The 18,993-nt window shown below is 42.7% G+C and overlaps 1 protein-coding gene across 17 annotated transcripts in view; it reads right to left on the bottom strand.

The window, feature by feature from the left end:
• Positions 1–18,993, bottom strand: part of cep170aa (centrosomal protein 170Aa) — a 174,398-nt gene that overhangs the window by 22,930 nt on the left and 132,475 nt on the right. For 6 of the 17 annotated variants that reach the window (XM_068045376.1, XM_068045370.1, XM_068045367.1 and 3 more), the window contains 5 exons: positions 16,915–18,807; positions 16,218–16,476; positions 13,091–13,280; positions 10,993–11,157; positions 9,061–9,149 (listed from right to left, as the gene is read on the bottom strand). In XM_068045376.1, coding sequence (XP_067901477.1) covers positions 9,061–9,149; positions 10,993–11,157; positions 13,091–13,280; positions 16,218–16,476; positions 16,915–18,807 — 2,596 coding nt within the window. Of the gene's footprint in view, positions 1–9,056; positions 9,150–10,992; positions 11,158–13,090; positions 13,281–16,217; positions 16,477–16,914; positions 18,808–18,993 lie in introns of those variants that run through there. The other 11 variants (XM_068045385.1, XM_068045375.1, XM_068045382.1 and 8 more) reach the window with 6 other exon arrangements.

Here is an 18,993-nt window from a genome sequence, read left to right on the forward strand (position 1 = left end):
ATATGTTAATGGTGTGTTGAAAGACAAAGCATTAGTACAGATTAGGTGTGAATACACTGAATATTGAACAGCAGCAAGTGCAAACCTGAAAAAAAAACAGTGGGTAAGCAAACTGAACAAACTAAGATGAAATGAAATAAATGCAAAAAAAGATAGTAAAAAATGTAAAAAAGAATGTAAAAAAAAAAAGGAAGAAAAAATGACTAAAAATGAAAGTAAAATGGGGGGCTGTCATGCTCTTAAATTATTGAACTCAATGTTCAGTCCGGCAGGCTGTAGTGTGCCTAATCGGTAGATGAGATGCTGTTCTTCGAGCTTGCGTTGATGTTCACTGGAACACTGCAGCAATCCCAGGACAGAGATGTGAGCATGAGAGCAGGGGGGAGTGTTGAAATGGCAAGCAACCGGAAGCTCAGGGTCCTGCTTGCGGACTGAGCGGAGATGTTCCACAAAGCGGTCACCCAGTCTGCGCTTGGTCTCCCCAATGTAGAGGAGACCACACTGTGAGCAGCGAATACAGTATACTACATTGAAAGAAGTACAAGTAAATCGCTGCTTCACCTGAAAGGAGTGTTTGGGGCCTGGGATAGTGAGGAGAGGGGAGGTAAATGGGCAGGTATTACACCTCCTGCGATTGCAGGGGAAGGTGCCCTGGGACGGGGACGAGGTGGTGGGGGTAATGGAGGAGTGGACCAGGGTGTCGCGGAGGGAAAGATCCCTTCGGACAGGGGAAGGGAGGGGAAGATGCGACTGGTAGTGGCATCACGCTGGAGGTGGCGAAAATGGCGGAGGATGATCCTTTGGATATGGAGGCTGGTGGGATGAAAAGTGAGGACAAGGGGAACCCTGTCACGGTTCTGAGAGGTGAAGGGAATGGGTCGGACACGGTTGAGGGCCCTGTCAACCACAGTGGGGGGAAATCCTCGGTTGAGAAAAAAGGAGGTCATATCAGAAGCACCGTCACGGTTGCTTGCCATTTCAACACTCCCCCCTGCTCTCATGCTCACATCTCTGTCCTGGGATTGCTGCAGTGTTCCAGTGAACATCAACGCAAGCTTGAAGAACAGCATCTCATCTACCGATTAGGCACACTACAGCCTGCCGGACTGAACATTGAGTTCAATAATTTCAGAGTATGACAGCCCCCCATTTTACTTTCATTTTTAGTTATTTTTTCTTCCTTTTTTTAAACATTCTTTTTTACATTTTTTACTATCTTTTTTTTGCATTTATTTCATTTCATCTTAGTTTGTTCAGTTTGCTTACCCACTGTTTTTTTCAGGTTTGCATTTGCTGCTGTTCAATATTCAGTGCATTCACACCTAATCTGTACTAATGCTTTGTCTTTCAACACACTATTAACATATTGTTTGCCTTTGCTCCGTGACCTTTTGGTCAGCTATGTCCAATCTGCACCTTCTCCTTTGTTATCTCTTGCCCCACCCCCACCTCACTTGCTTATAATCTGTGACTTTTCTAATATTTGTCAGTTCCGAAGAAGGGTCACTGACCCAAAACGTTAACTCTGCTTCTCTTTCCACAGATGCTGCCAGACCTGCTGAGTGATTCCAGCATTTCTTGTTTTTGTTACAAGCTACAAACCGTTGTCTGTAGAAAAATGTTGCTTTGTTCTAACAGATTCTTCTCCCAATGTAGTTGCATTTTACACATACTGGCAAAAGCACTTTGCTGGTTCATATTTCCTTAGTAGATTTACGATTCTGTGCAACTCAAGAAGGTGCAGATCTGCTGGAATTGATGTGGAAATCAATCATACTAATCTGAGCTGCAGCAGCCCTTCAAATCAATAGTGTAAATAAATGGAACATGGCAAACATTTTCTTTCCCTGAAACCCACTTACATTTTAAAAACCAATACATATACGGCATCTACAACATTCACACTGGCCGACAAAATATTACTTGCAGCACTGTGCAAGTTATGCTCTCAGGCTTAATGATCGGAAGGTGGTCGATGGGCAGTAAGTGGCTGGAATAGATTTATTCTGTATATTGTGGTTAGATCACACATTGGCAGTCTTGTTGGGTAGATGTCAGTGTAATACCTGTATCAAAATAGCTTGTCTATAGAGAGCACAGATCTTCAACACCACAGCTGGAATTTTATCACAGCTCATAGCATTTCCAATGTCCAGTGAATTCAACTAAATTTTAATATCATGGAGTGAACCAGATTGGTCAGACGCTTGTATCTATGGTAATGGAAATAAGAGGATGCCAATTAGGATTACCAACTTGGCACTTTTAGCTGAAGGCACTCGGAGACTTCAGCCTTGTCTCTTTTGTTTTATTTGTCTGTGGGATGTGGACATCGCTGGCTAGGCCAGCGTTTATTACCCATCCCTGATTGCACTTGAACTGAACTAGGCCATTTCAGAGGGAATTTAAGAGTCAACCACATTGCTGTGGGTCTGGAGTCACATGTAGGCCAGACTAGTTATGGACAGAAGATTTTCTTCCCTAAAAGGACATTAGTGAGCCAGATGGGTTTTAAAAACAAATCGACAATGGTTTCACGGTCACCATTAGACTCGCTTTTAATTCCATATTTGTTAATTGAATTCAAATTTCACCATCTGCCGTGGTGCGATTCAAACTATGTCCCCAGAGCATTAACCTGGGCTCTGGATTACTAGTCCAGTGAGATTACCACTATGCCACCACCACCTCTCTTGCATTCATGTGGCCGGCTCTGCCACAGTTGAATATGGAGTAGTTCCTGGAGCTTCCTGCTCCTCTTAGTTGCCCATTTGTCCTCCACCATTCTAGATTGAATATGACAGGGTTACAGATCTTTGCTGATTCAGTGATTGTGGGATCACTTAGCTCAGTCTATAGCCTTCTGATTTTCTGTTCAGCATAAAGGTAAGCCTGTGTAATAGCTTTACTAAGTGAAGCTATTTATTAGTTCAGCTCTCCACACGGCCTTCTACACTGTAAACTGCACCAGGGTTGGTCTGTGGGTTTGATAATGATCAAAGAATGAATATTGTCCTAGGGCAGTAGCTTGCAGCTGGTGATGATATCCAATTCTGCTGCTTCTGGTGGTACACAACGCCTCATCAATTGCTTGTTTTGCACTGTTAGATCTGTCCTATTTTGCACAGTACCACCTTACACAATGGAATGTCCTCACTGTGGCGAGAAGACTGCTATTATGAACAGATATGTATGCAACAGATAGGCTGGTGAGGACAAGATCAAGAAGGTTACTTTCTCATGGTGGTTCTTACCCTCTGACACAGGCCTATCTGGGAGCTATGTACTTCAGGTCACGATCAGCTTAGTCAGTGATGGACTTTGATATTCACTATTCATTCTATGCCCTTGCCTCCCTCAGAGCTTCCTCCAAGTGATATTCAACATGGAACCACACTGTTTTGTCAGTTGAGGGTGGCCTTATTTGAACTGAAATCAAGAGACTTCATAGGGTCCAGGGTCAATGTTGAGGACTTGCCATGCCAATCTGAATGGACGCTAGGTGACAGTACCCTCCCTTCTAGTGGATCTATCAGGTCAGTGGGCCAGGAAGTGCCCAGAGATGCAGATGGAGGAGTCTGGAAGTTTGGCTGACAGAGTGATTCTGTGAGGACCACTATTTCATGATATTGCTTGGCAAGTCTATAGGTACAATTGGACTAAGACTGCCTAAGCCTTGCCCTGATGCAATGCTCAAGTCATTGCCAATAGGTCAGTTTATTTTAAACAAATATTTATTTGAAGTTGGCAGTAATGTTTACTAAGCCACTCCAGAGTGTGGGACTGGATGCAGGCCATACCATGTAAGGATGGCAGCTTCCCTTTTCTGAAGAATATTTGTGAACCAATCTGGCCAGCCAACAAATTACCAGATTTGTTGAATTCATACTCCCTATAAATTAGTTCCTCTTTAATATAATGGGGGGAATTTTCCCAGGCCGGTGAAGGCGGGGAGCTGGAAAAATTGCCAAGTAATGCCATCAGGCTGGTATCAGAATGTGCTCCTGCCTCCTTCCATTTTTCCAAGGGACGGGTAGGGAGGGAAGACAGGAACCTCCACATCTGAAATGGGAAGACAATTAAAGTTATTAAGCAAGCAATTATGAGGGATAAGTTCTCTCTTTTCCAACAGGGGAGTCAGTCCCACATTGTGGGCCAAATATTATTTTTGAGACGCTGGTCCCACCGTCAGGATCAGAACTGGGTGCAAGGCACATCGGGGGCAGGAGCGGCCGAGGTGACACCTCGACAGGTGCTGCTATCATCTTTAAAGGGCTGCCAGCCCTGCACTGAGCTCTGCACTATGAAGGCCTGGGAGAGGAGGAGGTGATTGCTGAAACTGAAGAGATGACTGAGAGGAAACTCTGGTTGACCCCACTCTTCCCTGATGCTCCCTCCAGATACTTTTGCAGGATGCAAGAAACAGGAGGGACATACTGTTCAAGAGGGACAGGAGGAGGAGATCTGGGAGCCAAACCAAGCAGGCCTGGCTCCAGATCGCAGAGAAGATCAGCAGCCATGGGGTCACGCCGCGCACATGGATTCAGTGCTGCAAGCGACTTAATGACCTCCTCCAGGCTGCGAAAGAGAGTACTTTTTAATGCATTCATCCTCTTGGACTTTGCAAAGCAGGATGATGCGTTGGGAGGAGAGGGAGCAACCCGTCAGACATGGACAAAGGGTCAGGGGATGCAAGCTGACTGACAGTGGCATAGCGAGGTGGCCCTGAAAGAAGGCCCCCTGTCAAAGCGCAATCTTGCAAGGTCCCTGGAAAGGGGATACATGCAGGAGGTGTCTGTGTTCATGGTAGGTTAATTATATTGTTCAGATACACAGGTGAAGGGCATTGTTTAATTAAGGATTTATAGGGGATATAAAGAGCGCCTGCTGGGACACAGATGGTTGAACAGGAGGGCAGAGATATGTAATGCCGCATTCTGTGAATAGACCGACTATCAAGAAAAGGATCTGTCTATATCTTCATTCTTCACTATTTGGCTTGGATCCTTATAATAATCTGTGTGCCCCCATTAGTGGCAGCTGGACTGACAGCAGCCTATGTACTGGGATTGATGTGGCTTGGGCAATCAACAGCTCCCTTCCCTCTGTCTGCAGGAGAAGATGGCATACAATTGGAGAGTGGGCCAAGACTGGCAGTGGGCTGCCCAATCAGCATGTCTTAATACCGATGGAAGAGGCACCCATGGAGCTGGCTGGACTACAAGATGGCCAGAACATAGCGGACGGAGAGGCAGGAGCACCTTCCCAAGATGGTAAGGTGACCATGGGGCACAAGGCTACATTTGCAGCAATAGAGCCATGCTGCTTATATGGCATCGGATGCTCACAGGGGTCTACATCACAGGGGCGTGTGCTATGGCGGGAGGGGAGGACCTTACCCTTACATGTCTGCTCTCTTATGTAGGTCAAGCGGTGCCAAATCAGACACTCCAAGTCCACGGAGCACCCTGCCACCTCAGGGGGAGGAAGGAGTCTCAGAGGGTCAGTCGGCACCTCATACTCCCGCAGCCTCCACCAGCGCAGATACTTGCACTTTGGTGGGTTTGTGCTCGAGTTTATATCTGGACATAGCACACAACCTAGTGAGCATAGCATACACATGGCCGAGCAGCTGACAAAGGCTATGACAGTCCAGGCCTCTGATAGTCCGAGCTGTGGGAGGCCAGATCCATGCTGAGCCCTAGGCTCATGACGTGCCTCTGATGTCGACAGCATGACAGGAAACGCTGCAGCGAAAGGTCTAGCAACATCTAGCAGATGTTGCCCAAGCGCAGACGATGGAGAATCCATCCAGGCCTTGAACTTGGCATCGTCTCTGACTGGCGCACAAGTGGTGTTCTCCATTGAGAGATTGGCGGCTGTATTGGAGAGCCACATCCAGCAGAGCACTCAGTGCCTGCAGGACATTTGTGCAACCTGCACACCCTCGTCTTGATCATAGGCGCAAGGCAGCAGTGGCAAGGCGAGTGGGGGACAGGGTACCTGGAGTCACCTCCAGGTCCTCTGTACTCTCAGGCCAGCATGGAGGCAGACATCTGCCTGGCTAGGGAAGAAGAGTGGCTGCCTCCCACAGCTGGGGGCTCCTCTCAGGGTGCTCTTGGTTTGGCCAGATGCTCCTTCATCCCTGTTGACAGAGGGTGGTACGGGCTCTATGCAGTAAGCCCTCAATATGCTGGGGCCCTCCAGGCAGTCCAAAGGCATCTAGAGGACGACCGCCAAGGTCATCTTTAGCTAAGGGCAGCAAGGTCAGCTGCCAGCCTCCACCTCAGTTGACTGCGCAGGGGCAGCATTGCGTAGGGGTTCACATAAAAGAATAAAGTGCAGAGAGGATCATGGGGTTATCACAGGTGAGTGTGACTTTCACATACAAAGGGCAGGCTCTATTGTGAATGTTAATAAATTGTTTCTGTTAAGCATAGACTCCCTCCCTTTCACTTCCGTCAAGACTTTGGCCTTTCGCTGCAACCCAGCCTCTATGAAGAGGCTGGAGGCGATGGAACATGCTGAGAGTGGTCAATTCTGGAGCCTCAACAGCTCTGCGCGAATATTCAGTAAATCACTGCATTAAGGAAGGTGACAACATGGCTACATAAAGGTAGGTGTTCAGTTGTTAATCTACAACTGGAAGTGAGGATCAAAGGAAATTAGAATATATAAGGGAATCGTGAGCCTCCCTTGCACATAACTCATCTCATGGCTACTCCCCAGTTTGCCCTTGGGGTCTTTCATTTGGCCTGGCATGCCCATCTTCACCCTTCGCATCCTCATTGTCTGAGGAGGCAGCTTGCTCCTCACTTTCCTTGTTGCTCATTGGCTCCCCCCTCTGCAGAACCAGGTTGTGCAGTGCACAGCAGACCGCAATGATGTGCAAGAGCCTCGCAGGGCATACTGAAGGGCTCCATCGGACTGACCAAGGCACCTAAATCTCATCCTGAACAAAGCAATGGCCTGCTCAATGGTAGCTCGCATTGTCCCATGGCAGGCATTGTACCTAGCCTCTGCATCTGTGTGTGAGCTCCTCACAGGTGTAAGTAGCCATGTCCTCAGTGGGTAGCACTTGTCTCCAAGGATTCATCCCTGAAGGCAGCAGGGAGGCCGGAAAAGTTCTGGCACCCAGGACTGCCTTAAAATGTAGGCATTGTGACAACTTTCTGGGCAGTACGCAGAGACATGCAGAATCCATTTCTGGTGACTGCAATCAAGTTGTACATTGAGGGAGTGGAAGCCCTTCCTGTTGATGAAGGCCGCTGGTGGTGTTCTGGAGCCTTGATGGCCATTTGCGTGCAGTCGATGACACCCTGCACCTGGGGGAAATACAGCAATGGGCCTCTCCACTTGAAAGTTGGGATCTGTGCAGGTGCACAGGTTCAAATGAAGGCCTACCTTTATGTAGCCACGTTGTCACCTTCCTTCATTAAAAATGCAGTGATTTATTGAATATTCTCTGGTCCTGCTGAGAAGGGCACTGGTGACTTTCTAGATGCACTGATGTGCTGGTAACAGAGATGGATCTGTGGACAAATCCAGTGGCATAGTAGTTCAGCGTCACGGTGATCTTCAGGGCCACTGGCATTGGATTCCCAAATTCTCTGGGGCACAGCTCATCCTGCATCATGACGCACAGATCTGTAACGGCATCGCTGGAGAGGCAGAGTCTTCATTTGAACTGCCCCTCAGACATCTACAGGTAGTTGAGTGTCGACCTGTAGACCCTCTCTGGAGAGTACTACCTTCTGTGCAGGGGAGCTTGCTCACGCTCTCTTCTGCATCCTTCTCCATTATCCAGAGGCCGCTGCTGACCCTCCTGTGGCCTCACAGTTCGTTGTGGTACCACTGCAGGTGCCTGGCGCACCACCACCTACCCTGCTACTTCAGCTTCAATGGGGTACCCAAAGCCTGGATGAATGAAGCCCATGATAGCCTCTCCCTGAAAGCAAGGCCTTCCCTACCAGCAGACCTGCTTATGAGCTTTGCTGAAGTGGCATTCGCTCACTGCCCCCCGCTCAAACAACCTTCCCCTCACTCCTCACACAATGTGCATAGCCTTCCCTTTGACATCCTGCCAGGCACTCAATGGTTGTCCTCCCGATGGCCTCACCTACCAGGTAGCCACATTATCCTGCCTCCACCTCTGAAGCCCTGCGAGACAGTGGTCCATTTGAAAAATCCATCCAGACCATAAAACAGCTTTCAACTGGCCTCTTAACTATCTTAATTACCTGCCTGCCACGTTGACCCCCTACATCTGCATTCCCATTCACTTCATTTCCTTACAATTCAGCCATGTGTCTCCCACACAGCAGGTTGAAGGCACTTGAGCACAGCTGGAGGGACTTCCTCAGTGTAACTGAAGAGCTTTGGAGGCGTTTATCAGTTACACTGAAGAGCTGCAGACATTGCCAATTGACATACTGCTTTGCAAACAACGTCTTCCGTCAGAGATTGCTATCACTGTGTGACAAGTGATTTCCAACTCCTTGGGAGGCAAATGACAAGCACCTCACCCACCTTCAGCTGCACAACCCTGCTGCCAGCCTTCAGACTGGCATGGGAGCAACTTATGCAGCTTCACCGTCCACCTATGTTGAGGGTCTAAGGCAGGGGACCTACCACAGCTAAATGCTCCAGCTGCAGCAGGAGCAACACCAGCAGAAGCAAAAGCTGGCTTCTCCTCAGCCACATGCACCTCTACAGGGAAGAATGGATGGCCACAGAGATGCACCTGGAAGGAGGGCGGGAAACCCCAACGAAGGATTTACAGGCAGAGGACCGGCTATTCCAACATGTGTAAGCATGTTCTCAGCACTGTCTGCAGTGCAAAATGAAAATTCCAAGTGGTGCAGGACTTTCTCTTTATGGTGCTATGATACTACTTGCCGAGATTCAATCTGGCCAATCTATACCCCGCCCAAGTCCTAATGCAGTTCGTGTTGATGTGAAGCTAAAACCAGTGTACAGTTTAATTGTCTGTAATTGTCACCCGCTTCACTCTTTCTCCCTCCCATCAACAAAAAAACTAATGTAAAGTTCTCTCATTACCTGATCTTCAGAGCAGTTTTCTCCATTGCATGCCTTATCTTTTGTGACAGCTGGGATACAGAAGTCAGCATCAAACTGTCTAAAACGGCCTAAAATATAAAACATATCAATGAGGGAATATGGTTGTGAAATTATCATAGAAAACCAAAATTATAAATACAACTGGAGCTCTACTGCTTCATTACATTAGATCAAACATTACATTTTTTTATTTGAATAATCACACTTGCCCTGTTGGTGTTCAAAGATGCAAGTAGAAGATCAAGAGGCTACTGCCAAAAAGAGTTGAGATAGATAGGCATTTTCATTTTCTCACTACAATTGTTCAGATCTCCTTTATGGGTTAATAAAAATCAATTGCTTGGATTTTGCAGTCAGCAGTGAAACAATGGCACTTGCTGCTGACCTCAAAGAAAGCTGCCCACAAAGACCCAGCAATCTCTCTGGTGTGGATATCATCTTTCATGACATCAATTTGAATGTGGCACAAGTCAAGGGGATCACCAGGCATCCAGCAAGTGATGTCATCAAGCAGGGATTAAAGAATTTTCACAGACAACAAGTAAGGAAGTTAAAACCACTGATTTATCCTTCATTTTTTAATATAATTTTACTGAGTCAAATAAAGGCTGGGACTTCCATTTGGGATTAAGGTAGAATCTGAAATATCAAACAACTTTAAAAAATGTTTAAAATATGTGGAATTTATCATAATAGGTTTCTGCAGTGAGACCAAGAGTAAATGTGAAAGTTCTCATCAGGTCAATGATTTTTAATTGATTCCCATCTGTATGGACTTCAACAGTGCATCCTATAGAGAAGCGCAGGATCACTAACAGCAACTTCTGGATTTCCAAGTTTAACTGCGCATGTGTGGACTTCAGAAGTTGCTGTCAATCTAACAGGAGTAACAATGATGAATGCTAACAGTTTTGCCGTCATTACTACCAAAAAATCTAGGCCAACGCATAATATTTACCCATAAAACATCAATTTGCATTTATATAGCACCTCAGATTCAAGCTGCTTCATGGAGTGCTAAAATGAAATTCAACTAAAAATGAATACCAAGTTAGAGGAGGAACTGCTAGATGGGGTGCCCTAAAGCTTTAATCAAAGTGGTAGGTTTTAAGTGGGACATTAAAGGATGAGGGGGATCGAGAGGGGGAGCGGTTTAGGGAAGAAATTCCAGAACGTGGTGCCTGGTTACCTTAAGGCACAACTGCCAGTGGTGGGACAAAGGTGGTGGAAAAGACCAGCCAGAAGAATGGCGAGTTTAGGGGCTATAGAGGAGTGTGGTCATGAAGAAATTTAAATGAGGTTGAGAATTTTAAACTAGAGGAGTTGGGATACGGAGGACCAATGTAGGTTAGCAAGAAAAGGGGCGACAGGTGAACGGGACCTGGTGCGGGATAGGGTATGGGCAATAAGAGTTTTGGATGAGCTTAAGTTTCCAGAAGGTGGAGGTTGACTAGAAGAGCATTAGTTGTTGAGTCAGGCGCCAACAAAGGAACATACAAGGTTTTCTGCCATAATTGGGCTGGGAAGGAGCATAGGCAGGTGATGGTATGGGGTGAAAGTTAGCCGTCTTTGTGAAGGAATGTACATGGAGCTGAGCAATAACTTCTTAGTCTATTTCATGTTTAGAAGAATTAGGAAGCATTTTTTTTCCAAACATAGGGTAGAGGAAATTTGGAACTCTCTGCCAAATGCTTGTGGATGCTTTGCCAATTGAAATCTTCAAGACTGAGATCAACAGATTTTTGTTGGGATATTGAAAAAAGGTGGGTAAAAGGAGCTGAGGTACAGTCCAGCTGTGAACTAATACAATGGCAGAACATACTCAAGCACTGAATGGCCTACTCCTGTTTCTATCTCCCTTTGATCCAAACATCATTTTCCTTAATTAAGATCAATTGCTGCAATTCTTACTTCATCCCTACTCCATGTCTTCCTCTTTGTAGCAGCCTGATCAGCAACTTCTAAAATCCGAGATCTGGTATCACTTGGTCTGCCATTTCCAGCTGGTGGTTTTATACATGGCACTGGAGGGATTTTTCTAAAGTTCAAACTTTCATCAAAAACACGATCAACCAACTGATCAGAAAGAAATGGATAAAGGTTATTGCACCTCCTTCTATGTGAAAAAGGTAAAAATTATTTTAGTTTCAAAACACTTTGTACATTTATAATGGGCTTATATTTTGCACTAGAAAAGTCTGAAGGATTTCATACTCACTTTCCCCACTCCTCCAGGGATTAGCTGCTCTGCATTTAGCTAGCAACAATGTCTCACTCTAGGGATAAAGGTGTTACAACACTCCTTGTTCAAGAAGTCCAAATTCTTTTTTTTTTAAAACAATACTTACACCAATTTCTGCTTGTTTTAAGAGGACAGCAGGATTTATGATCCTTCAAACTTTTCCAGTTCACCTTGACAGTGAAACCTGGACTGAGAGTTCATTTAAGGGCTACTGCTAGTTGCATTCAGAATTTTGTTTGCGTCAAAAATGTAATGAAATTAAACCTTCATATTCAAATAGTTCAGCAAACTGAATTGGCATAAATTCAACTAACTACTCATGGAAAACGGTGAATTGACAGTTACGGAAAGATATTTTATTTTGACTAGCTCATCCAATAACTACTCAGCATAAGTTTCACTAATTTAGACAGTCAAATGCACAATTATAGCAACAAACTGAAGGAGGATTGATTTTTGTTACATATGGCTGTACACAATTGCAGTGCTATATGACAGGTTTACAGGGGAAAAAACATTGCTTTAAAAAGCCAATATTTAAAAGTAGTTCTCATTTTCTCCAAATTCCCTTCTGTGGAAAACATTGTTAAAAAAAAATCCCAAAATATATGCAATCTTAATGGTATGTTTTTAAAAAAAACATACATCAAGGAATTTATCCAGCTTATAATCATATTGTTTAGCAGAATTAGTAACCAGACTAGACAGTAGCTTGTGTGAATACCACAATTATTGGTCACAACACTTGTATAAATAAATTTAGCACTTGAGGAATTAAGTCTCTAACAGCCAACCAAGATTATACCTGGAAAACAAATTTTGCTTCGATCAAGTGACCATAAGTACAAACACACCAAGGCACATGCTCCTGTATTTGATTCTGAAATTCTATTCTCAGAAATCCAATTACAATCCACAGAAGGTTAAAGTACTTGGAGGTGCAAAGCATGATTTATAATCAATAATAGTTCAGACCTGAACAAGTTTCGCAATTTTTGTGGTTTTGTATAGAAGTTTTATTTATAGAATAGTTATGTGGAAGACATTCTTCCACATAACTATTCTATAAATAAAACTTCTATAATAAATAAGACATTCTTCCACATAGCCATAAAAAAACCTTTCATTTAGCACTTCACATTAGGTCAAATAACCTAAGACCCCAAATAGGTGCCATCAGGATTGGGAATGTGCAGCATGTAGACAAAAATTCACAGCATGTAAAGCAATTTTTAATTTAAAGTATTAGATTTACAATTTTTTTTTTAAATAGGGAATTTGGCTGCTGTAATTCTGCAATCTGTAGATTAGTGTTTTGTGAAATTTCCAATGTGAAAAGGCACTATATTTTAGCACTATTATAAAAACCAATTTACTGAAATATTACCGAACAGTCACTAACATTTCAACAACTTGATGAGGTCCTATAAGGAGCCAACACTCTTATAAATGGTAAGATGAATAGCTAAGCTAATTAGTGAGGGATAAGACAAAACAGATGTATCTAATGTTCAAATGTTAATGCAAAATACAATAAACACTTTAATTTTGCCATCAATTTTCTAACTTTTCACTTGAGCAGCTATTGAAGTTAGGTTTTAAAAATTTCACGAATAGCAATCACTCAAGAAATTAACATAATTGTAAATCAACGTGTCCATCAAATAATTGAACCAAATAGCCAAGAAAAGCCAAGGAAAATAAAATGTGTTTATAGTACCTAGGATGGAAAGCTAGAACAAAAAGGAAATTAAAAAAAGCAAGAACCTTAGGCATTCCTCCATGAAGGTCTCCTACCTCTTCCCTTGTGTCAATGGTTGAACCAGGGGTGGTGGCAGCAGTGCTTACTGTGGTACTAGGGGCAGTGCCTGATGAACTCACAGAATCAATCTCACCTGCCACGTCATGGATTTCACGTGCAAGGATGGCCAAATCCTTGGCCAGATCTTGACTGATCCTGATCATGAGAAAAGAAGTGCACACCAAATCCTGAAGAATTACCCATTATAAAGATTACCAGCATTAACATTGTAGTAGTTTATTTTTTAAAATCACAAAACAGTTTGATTTTCTAACAGGGAAGCATCAGTTATACTGTTAATTGCCACTTGCTATCCCAACCTTGGATGTCATCATTCTTGCTGCAGATACAAAATAACAGGTTGAATCGATGGTCCTATACCAAGGCTTTGGACAAATGCATAAAATCAGTGTAAACTTTCAGAGAAAAGATTTTCTTTATTGCTAATAACAAATGATTGCTGTAATCTCAGCTGCTTTAATCTGGCACATTCAAGGACCATGCTGTCAACAGAAGTTCAGGATGTTGTGGTGCCACACTACATTATTTCAGGATCAGCAGATATTCCCTTTACAGATTCTTGGTGGGCCACTTAGTGGTGCAGCAACCAGTGTTCCTGGCTAGTGACAGGTGATTAGAAAAGCCAAGCCTGTCTCCTTCCAAATTAGGTGCAAGTCTTTTGTTCTATGAAGGGAAGAACAGGGTTCTCTGTTGCCAGAGTATTGATATACCATAGAGAGCCATAGCTGTAACATTCTAGAATTCAGAGAAAGTCTACAGGAGTCTCTGGTTGTAGAATGGGTAGCCCTAGCTATTAATAGTGGAATTGATGGCGCAAATGGAAACTTCATTGATACAGTTACATTTTTCTCCTAATGCTATTATTGCAACCTCATTTTATTTCCCTGAAAAGTTCTGGACTTCAAGTTCAGACTGCACCAGTATTATGTCTGCAGTGCATTGACCTAATGGATGAAAGAAATGCCAATTGGTCTACACCTTCAGGCACAGTTTAATGCTTGGTCCCTCAAGTAGTCCTTAGTTATCTCAGCTCAAATTTGCTCATTTTCCATAATTATATGGAGGACCCCACACTTCCTATACTCAGTACACTTAATACCCTGAAAGGGAGATGGTCATCAAGGCTACTGGAGTAAAACGCATGTTTTTGCATGATGTCAATTTTGCAGCAAAGGCCAACCAATAAATTAATTTCATATTTTTTTCTTTAGTCTTGCCTTCTGATGATCTTCACAATTAATTTGGGGTAAAATATAACTGGAATGGTTTTCACAGATTGAGAGGGCATAGTAGTGTTACTGGACTTGTAAACGAGAAGCTGAATAATAATCCAGAGTGACTTCAATTCCACCATGGCATTTTGAGAATTTGAATTTAGTTTTTAAAAAAATCTGGAAATAAAAAACCAGCATCAGTAAAAATGACCATGAAGCTGTTGGATTGTTGTAAAAACCCAAATAGGTCCCTAATATCCTTTAGGAAAGGAAACCTGCTGCCCTTATTCGGTCTGGCCTGTATGTGATTCCAGTCCCGCACCAACCTGACTGACTCTTAGAAAACCAACCAGTATCCAAATCGCTGTCATTGGTTCAAGGCGGTGAACCAGTGCCCTCTCAGGGCATCTAGGGTTGGGCAATAAAATGCTCACCTCTTCAGCAACACTCACATTCTCACAACGAATAATAAAACAAAACTGCAATAAACAGGCACGCTTCATTTGAATTTTTTTAAGATACTGGAGGGATTCAGTGATGCAGTAAGATAGAAAATTTACTTTTATTTAATTCATACCAGACTGACGGAATAAAAATCTGAACCTGGTTCTTAGTGGGTGTTGGTTCACAACCGAAAACATGTCACAACTTGGCAGTTCAGATAGGCTATAAAGATGCCTTGTGAAAATAGAAAAATTCAAACAGATATGGGAGGGGCTTTAATGTTCTGAAGTTTAGGTTAAAGCATGCTGAAGGAGAAAAATAAAATCAGTAATGCACACTACTCTAATACAGGCAGTTATAGCACATATTTCAATAACCCATAACTGCTTTATTTTTCTTCCTTGCTTTAAATGACAGTCACCAACATTCCTTAAGAGCCATTAGTGGAACTTTTAAAGTACAAATTTCACAACTGAAAATGTTGCATTATGTCTATATAACCTGGAAAAAATAGCGAGTGATATTCAAATAAATGGGTTAATGTCTCTTTAAATAGTGGAGAGAAGAATTCAATGAGAACACATTGAGCATTCGTATGATAGCATCTTTTGAATTAACCAGACTTAATCACAACAGTCGAACATTTTATGGAAAACTTTGGCAGCTAAATCAAAGGGGCAGAAATTTCTAGGGTAGAATGGCCATATGGGTAATATATTTTCCTATCTTTTTTTTCTTTTACTTTACAAAAGCTAAATTAGAATCCTACTAGAAAATGGACTTCAATTTCACACAACATAGAATCCTGTAGTTTTAAAAGTATGCTTTTATCTAAATATTATGTTACAAAATTTGCAACATAGATCATTTTAGCCTCCAGTTATCTCAATTGCTAACCATCATTCTAAACCGTGCATGCAGCAAAAACATCTCCAAATTTAATCAATGATCTGTGCTCAGTTATCTGATCTCAATCGGCATGGCTGTGGAAATGCTATAACTGGTTTCCGAAAAAAAAAATGCAGCACAGATCAGGGTATTTTTTTTGCAATGGTTGCTATCCAGTGTTCCCTGTTGGAAAAATATGCCTGTAAATGCCAGATAAAGACAAGGTCTGGCTCAGCTGTGACAGTACCCACCATCAATTAGCTCAACTAGAGTAACTGTTCATGCCAACATGTATAAAATAGCTAAGCAGCTAAGGTATCAGTAGGACATCACAATCAAGGAAATCAAACCTAACTTGTAGCTGGAGTTGCTGGAAAATCAGAAAAAAATCGTAATTAAGCCTATTAATTAATGGCTGATAGTTTAAGTAATAAAAATGGAAAAAATAGCAGTTCAAATTAGGAACATTCCAATTTATAATTACATCACAAAAGTTATTAACAAAATTAGAACACAGAACACCTACTTTGATATTGAAAGATACCTGGCAATTTCCTCACTGTGAGCAGTCCAGTCTCTTATGTAGTCATCTTGCTCCTTCATCTTGTTTTTCAGGAGTATGTTGGTTGATGCTACACTACTGCTCTGTAGTTTAGTGCTCCTCAGTGTTGCACCGGTTCGTAAGCGAGTATGTTTTGGTGAACTACGATTCGACCCAAATTCATCTTCAGAAGTCGAAGCGTAATCTGTAGGGAAGCGCCTCCATCTTGGACCTTGCAAAACAACTAAATGTATAAGCAGCAAGGTCAATTTTGGTATACGAGTGTACAAAGAGAAATGAATATTCAAAGAAAATGCAGTTACAAATATCTCTCTACACAGTTTAAACATGGAAACATAAGATTACAAAATATCTCCAAAAATGAATCCAAAATTTAGATAGTATAGCATACAACATAAAATGCAAATTATGTAAAGAAAATTCTCCATGTTACAGTGAAAATACTTAATTAGTAATTCATACAAAATAAAAGTTCTCTACCACTAATTTAAAAAAAAGCAACACTTTTCTGTTTAGAGGAGATAAAAATATAATTTTTGTAATAAGTAGCAAAGACACTTTAGAGACAGTTAACTTACTTTAATATAACACTATGTACAGATTGTTTTTCCTTCATTTGACAAATTACCAAAAGTTCTTATAAGAATTGCACGGAGCTTACCTGATGGAGAACTGTGTCCTGCTATTGCTTTGGTTTTAGAAGAATCAGGCATTCTTGAAATGCTATTAGCACGAAGTCTGGGAGAAATTTTGCTATCCATTGTCGATGTGCCACGCAAGTTACTCCGAACAGATGAGTCTCCACCTCGACTAACATTGCTCCTAGTTATTGTTGCTTCAGAGTCACTGCGAGCAGATATGGAACCCAACCGGTTGCGACGTGGTTGAGCAAGTAGATCTAATCTAGAGGGTGTTTTTCTGCCAGAGGGTGGTTTTGATGTAGTTGAACTGGTTGTCGATACTTCAGATACTACTGAAACTTTATCTACATCTGCCAGTTCATTATCTGATACATCCCCAAGGCGTGCCCTACGCAAAATGGATGCTCTGGTTGGCCGAGGCTTGGGTAAGGTGGTCGATTTGCTAGCTGAGCCAATAGTAGTAGTTTTTACCTTGGATAATTTATTTCCCTCCAGTTTAGAATGTAACAGTTCATCTGTGGATGTAAACGATGTCCGCCCTTGTGATCGGCTGGAATAGGTCTCTTGATCTGAAGATAGAAAATCAGAGATAGTGGACTGAGGAAAACTTGATGTTTGGTCATCATCTGTCAAGTCAAAAGAGGCCTGTCTTGCTCTACCAGTGGCTTGTACAGGTCTGCGAGGTTCTGACCTAATACTAAGGTCAGAAGCACGACCTTTGGTTTTTCTGTCGGCAAGTTTGTCTCTAGCATTGGTTGCAATAGTCTTAGACGAATCTTTAGGAGATTTTGTGAAGCTCTTCTCCTTGTGAAGGTTGCTCAGAGTTCTTCGCTTTTGAAGAGACTTCTTTTCTGCATCTCCACTAACTAAGCTAATTGTACTAGCAGTGTCAACGTCTGATTCAGGGGAAATGGAATCATCCCTGTGGTAACTTGGTGTTTCATCTCCACCATCTAGCTTGCTTTCATCCTTCAGCTTTGCCTCAAGAAAAGCCATCACCGACTCTGTATCCTTCAACAAAATAGTAGTGTCAGTGGTGGAATCTGTCCCATTAGAATTACTTCTTTCTCTGCTCAGTGTAGTTATAGATGCATCGCCAGGTGACCCAGACTGCCTACTAATACGAGGTATAAGCTCTAAAGGTACATTACTACTTGGTTTTTCTATGGTGAAGCTTCCCTGTCTGACCAAAGGCCTGGGAGAATCCTTTTTTTCTGTGTTCCCACCTTTGGAAGTGTGTCTTCTGACAGACTCTTCTGACTTCTTCTGTTTTGCTTCAATTAGAACCTCTGCTTTGTCTAAAATGTCTGTGGCAGTGGCTTGCCTGGATTCCTGTACATCATTAGCTATCTGCAAGGCCACTTGTCCTGGCAACACTTCTCTGCTTTTGTCAGTCTGGTTAGCAATGTTAACTCGGGGCTTACTGGCAGATGTTGTTTTAAAAGAGCTCCGCTGGTATAAACTCTCTTTATGGCCCTGCTGTTGAGTTGTAGGTGAAGACTGCCTTGCTGCTGATATTACCTTCACTCTCTCTGTTTTTGCTTTAGTGGACTGAGTGCTGTTTATTGTTTCATTGCAAATTTCTCCAGCATGGTCAGCTTTGATAGTGGAGCCATCTGCTGACTGGCCTGCCTTCAAAATGCTGCTAGTGTGCTTTTGTTTGTCTTTCTGGTGAGGTGGAGTTGTAGTTTCTTTCTCGGGAAGCTCAGTGTCTTGTTTTTCATCTATTTCACGTCTTGGTTTTGTTAGGTTTAAAGTAAGGGAACCTTTTGATCTTGGGCCCTCAGCTGTTTTATCCTCTGTTGGAAGCTGTGGAAGTGTTCTTCTCTTTCTTTCACCTACATTGGCTGATGTAGTTTCTGATGTGGTTGATGCGCTTTTGGCTGAGATACCAGATTCACTAACGTCTGCATCTAACAAAAAAAAACTCATTTTATACTGCAATGAAATTAACATTTTTCCGAAACCAAGCTAGTCGAAGAAAGGATAACCTTCAATAGACCTTAACTTCCCACCCCACTGACACTAATTTATTGTCTCCCTTCTCAGTAGGATGATGTCGGCAAGTGCATTCTGGAAATCTACAAATTAGCATGTGG

This window comes from Heterodontus francisci, chromosome 13, assembly GCF_036365525.1.
Source record: "Heterodontus francisci isolate sHetFra1 chromosome 13, sHetFra1.hap1, whole genome shotgun sequence".
NCBI classification, from domain to species: Eukaryota; Metazoa; Chordata; class Chondrichthyes; order Heterodontiformes; family Heterodontidae; genus Heterodontus; species Heterodontus francisci.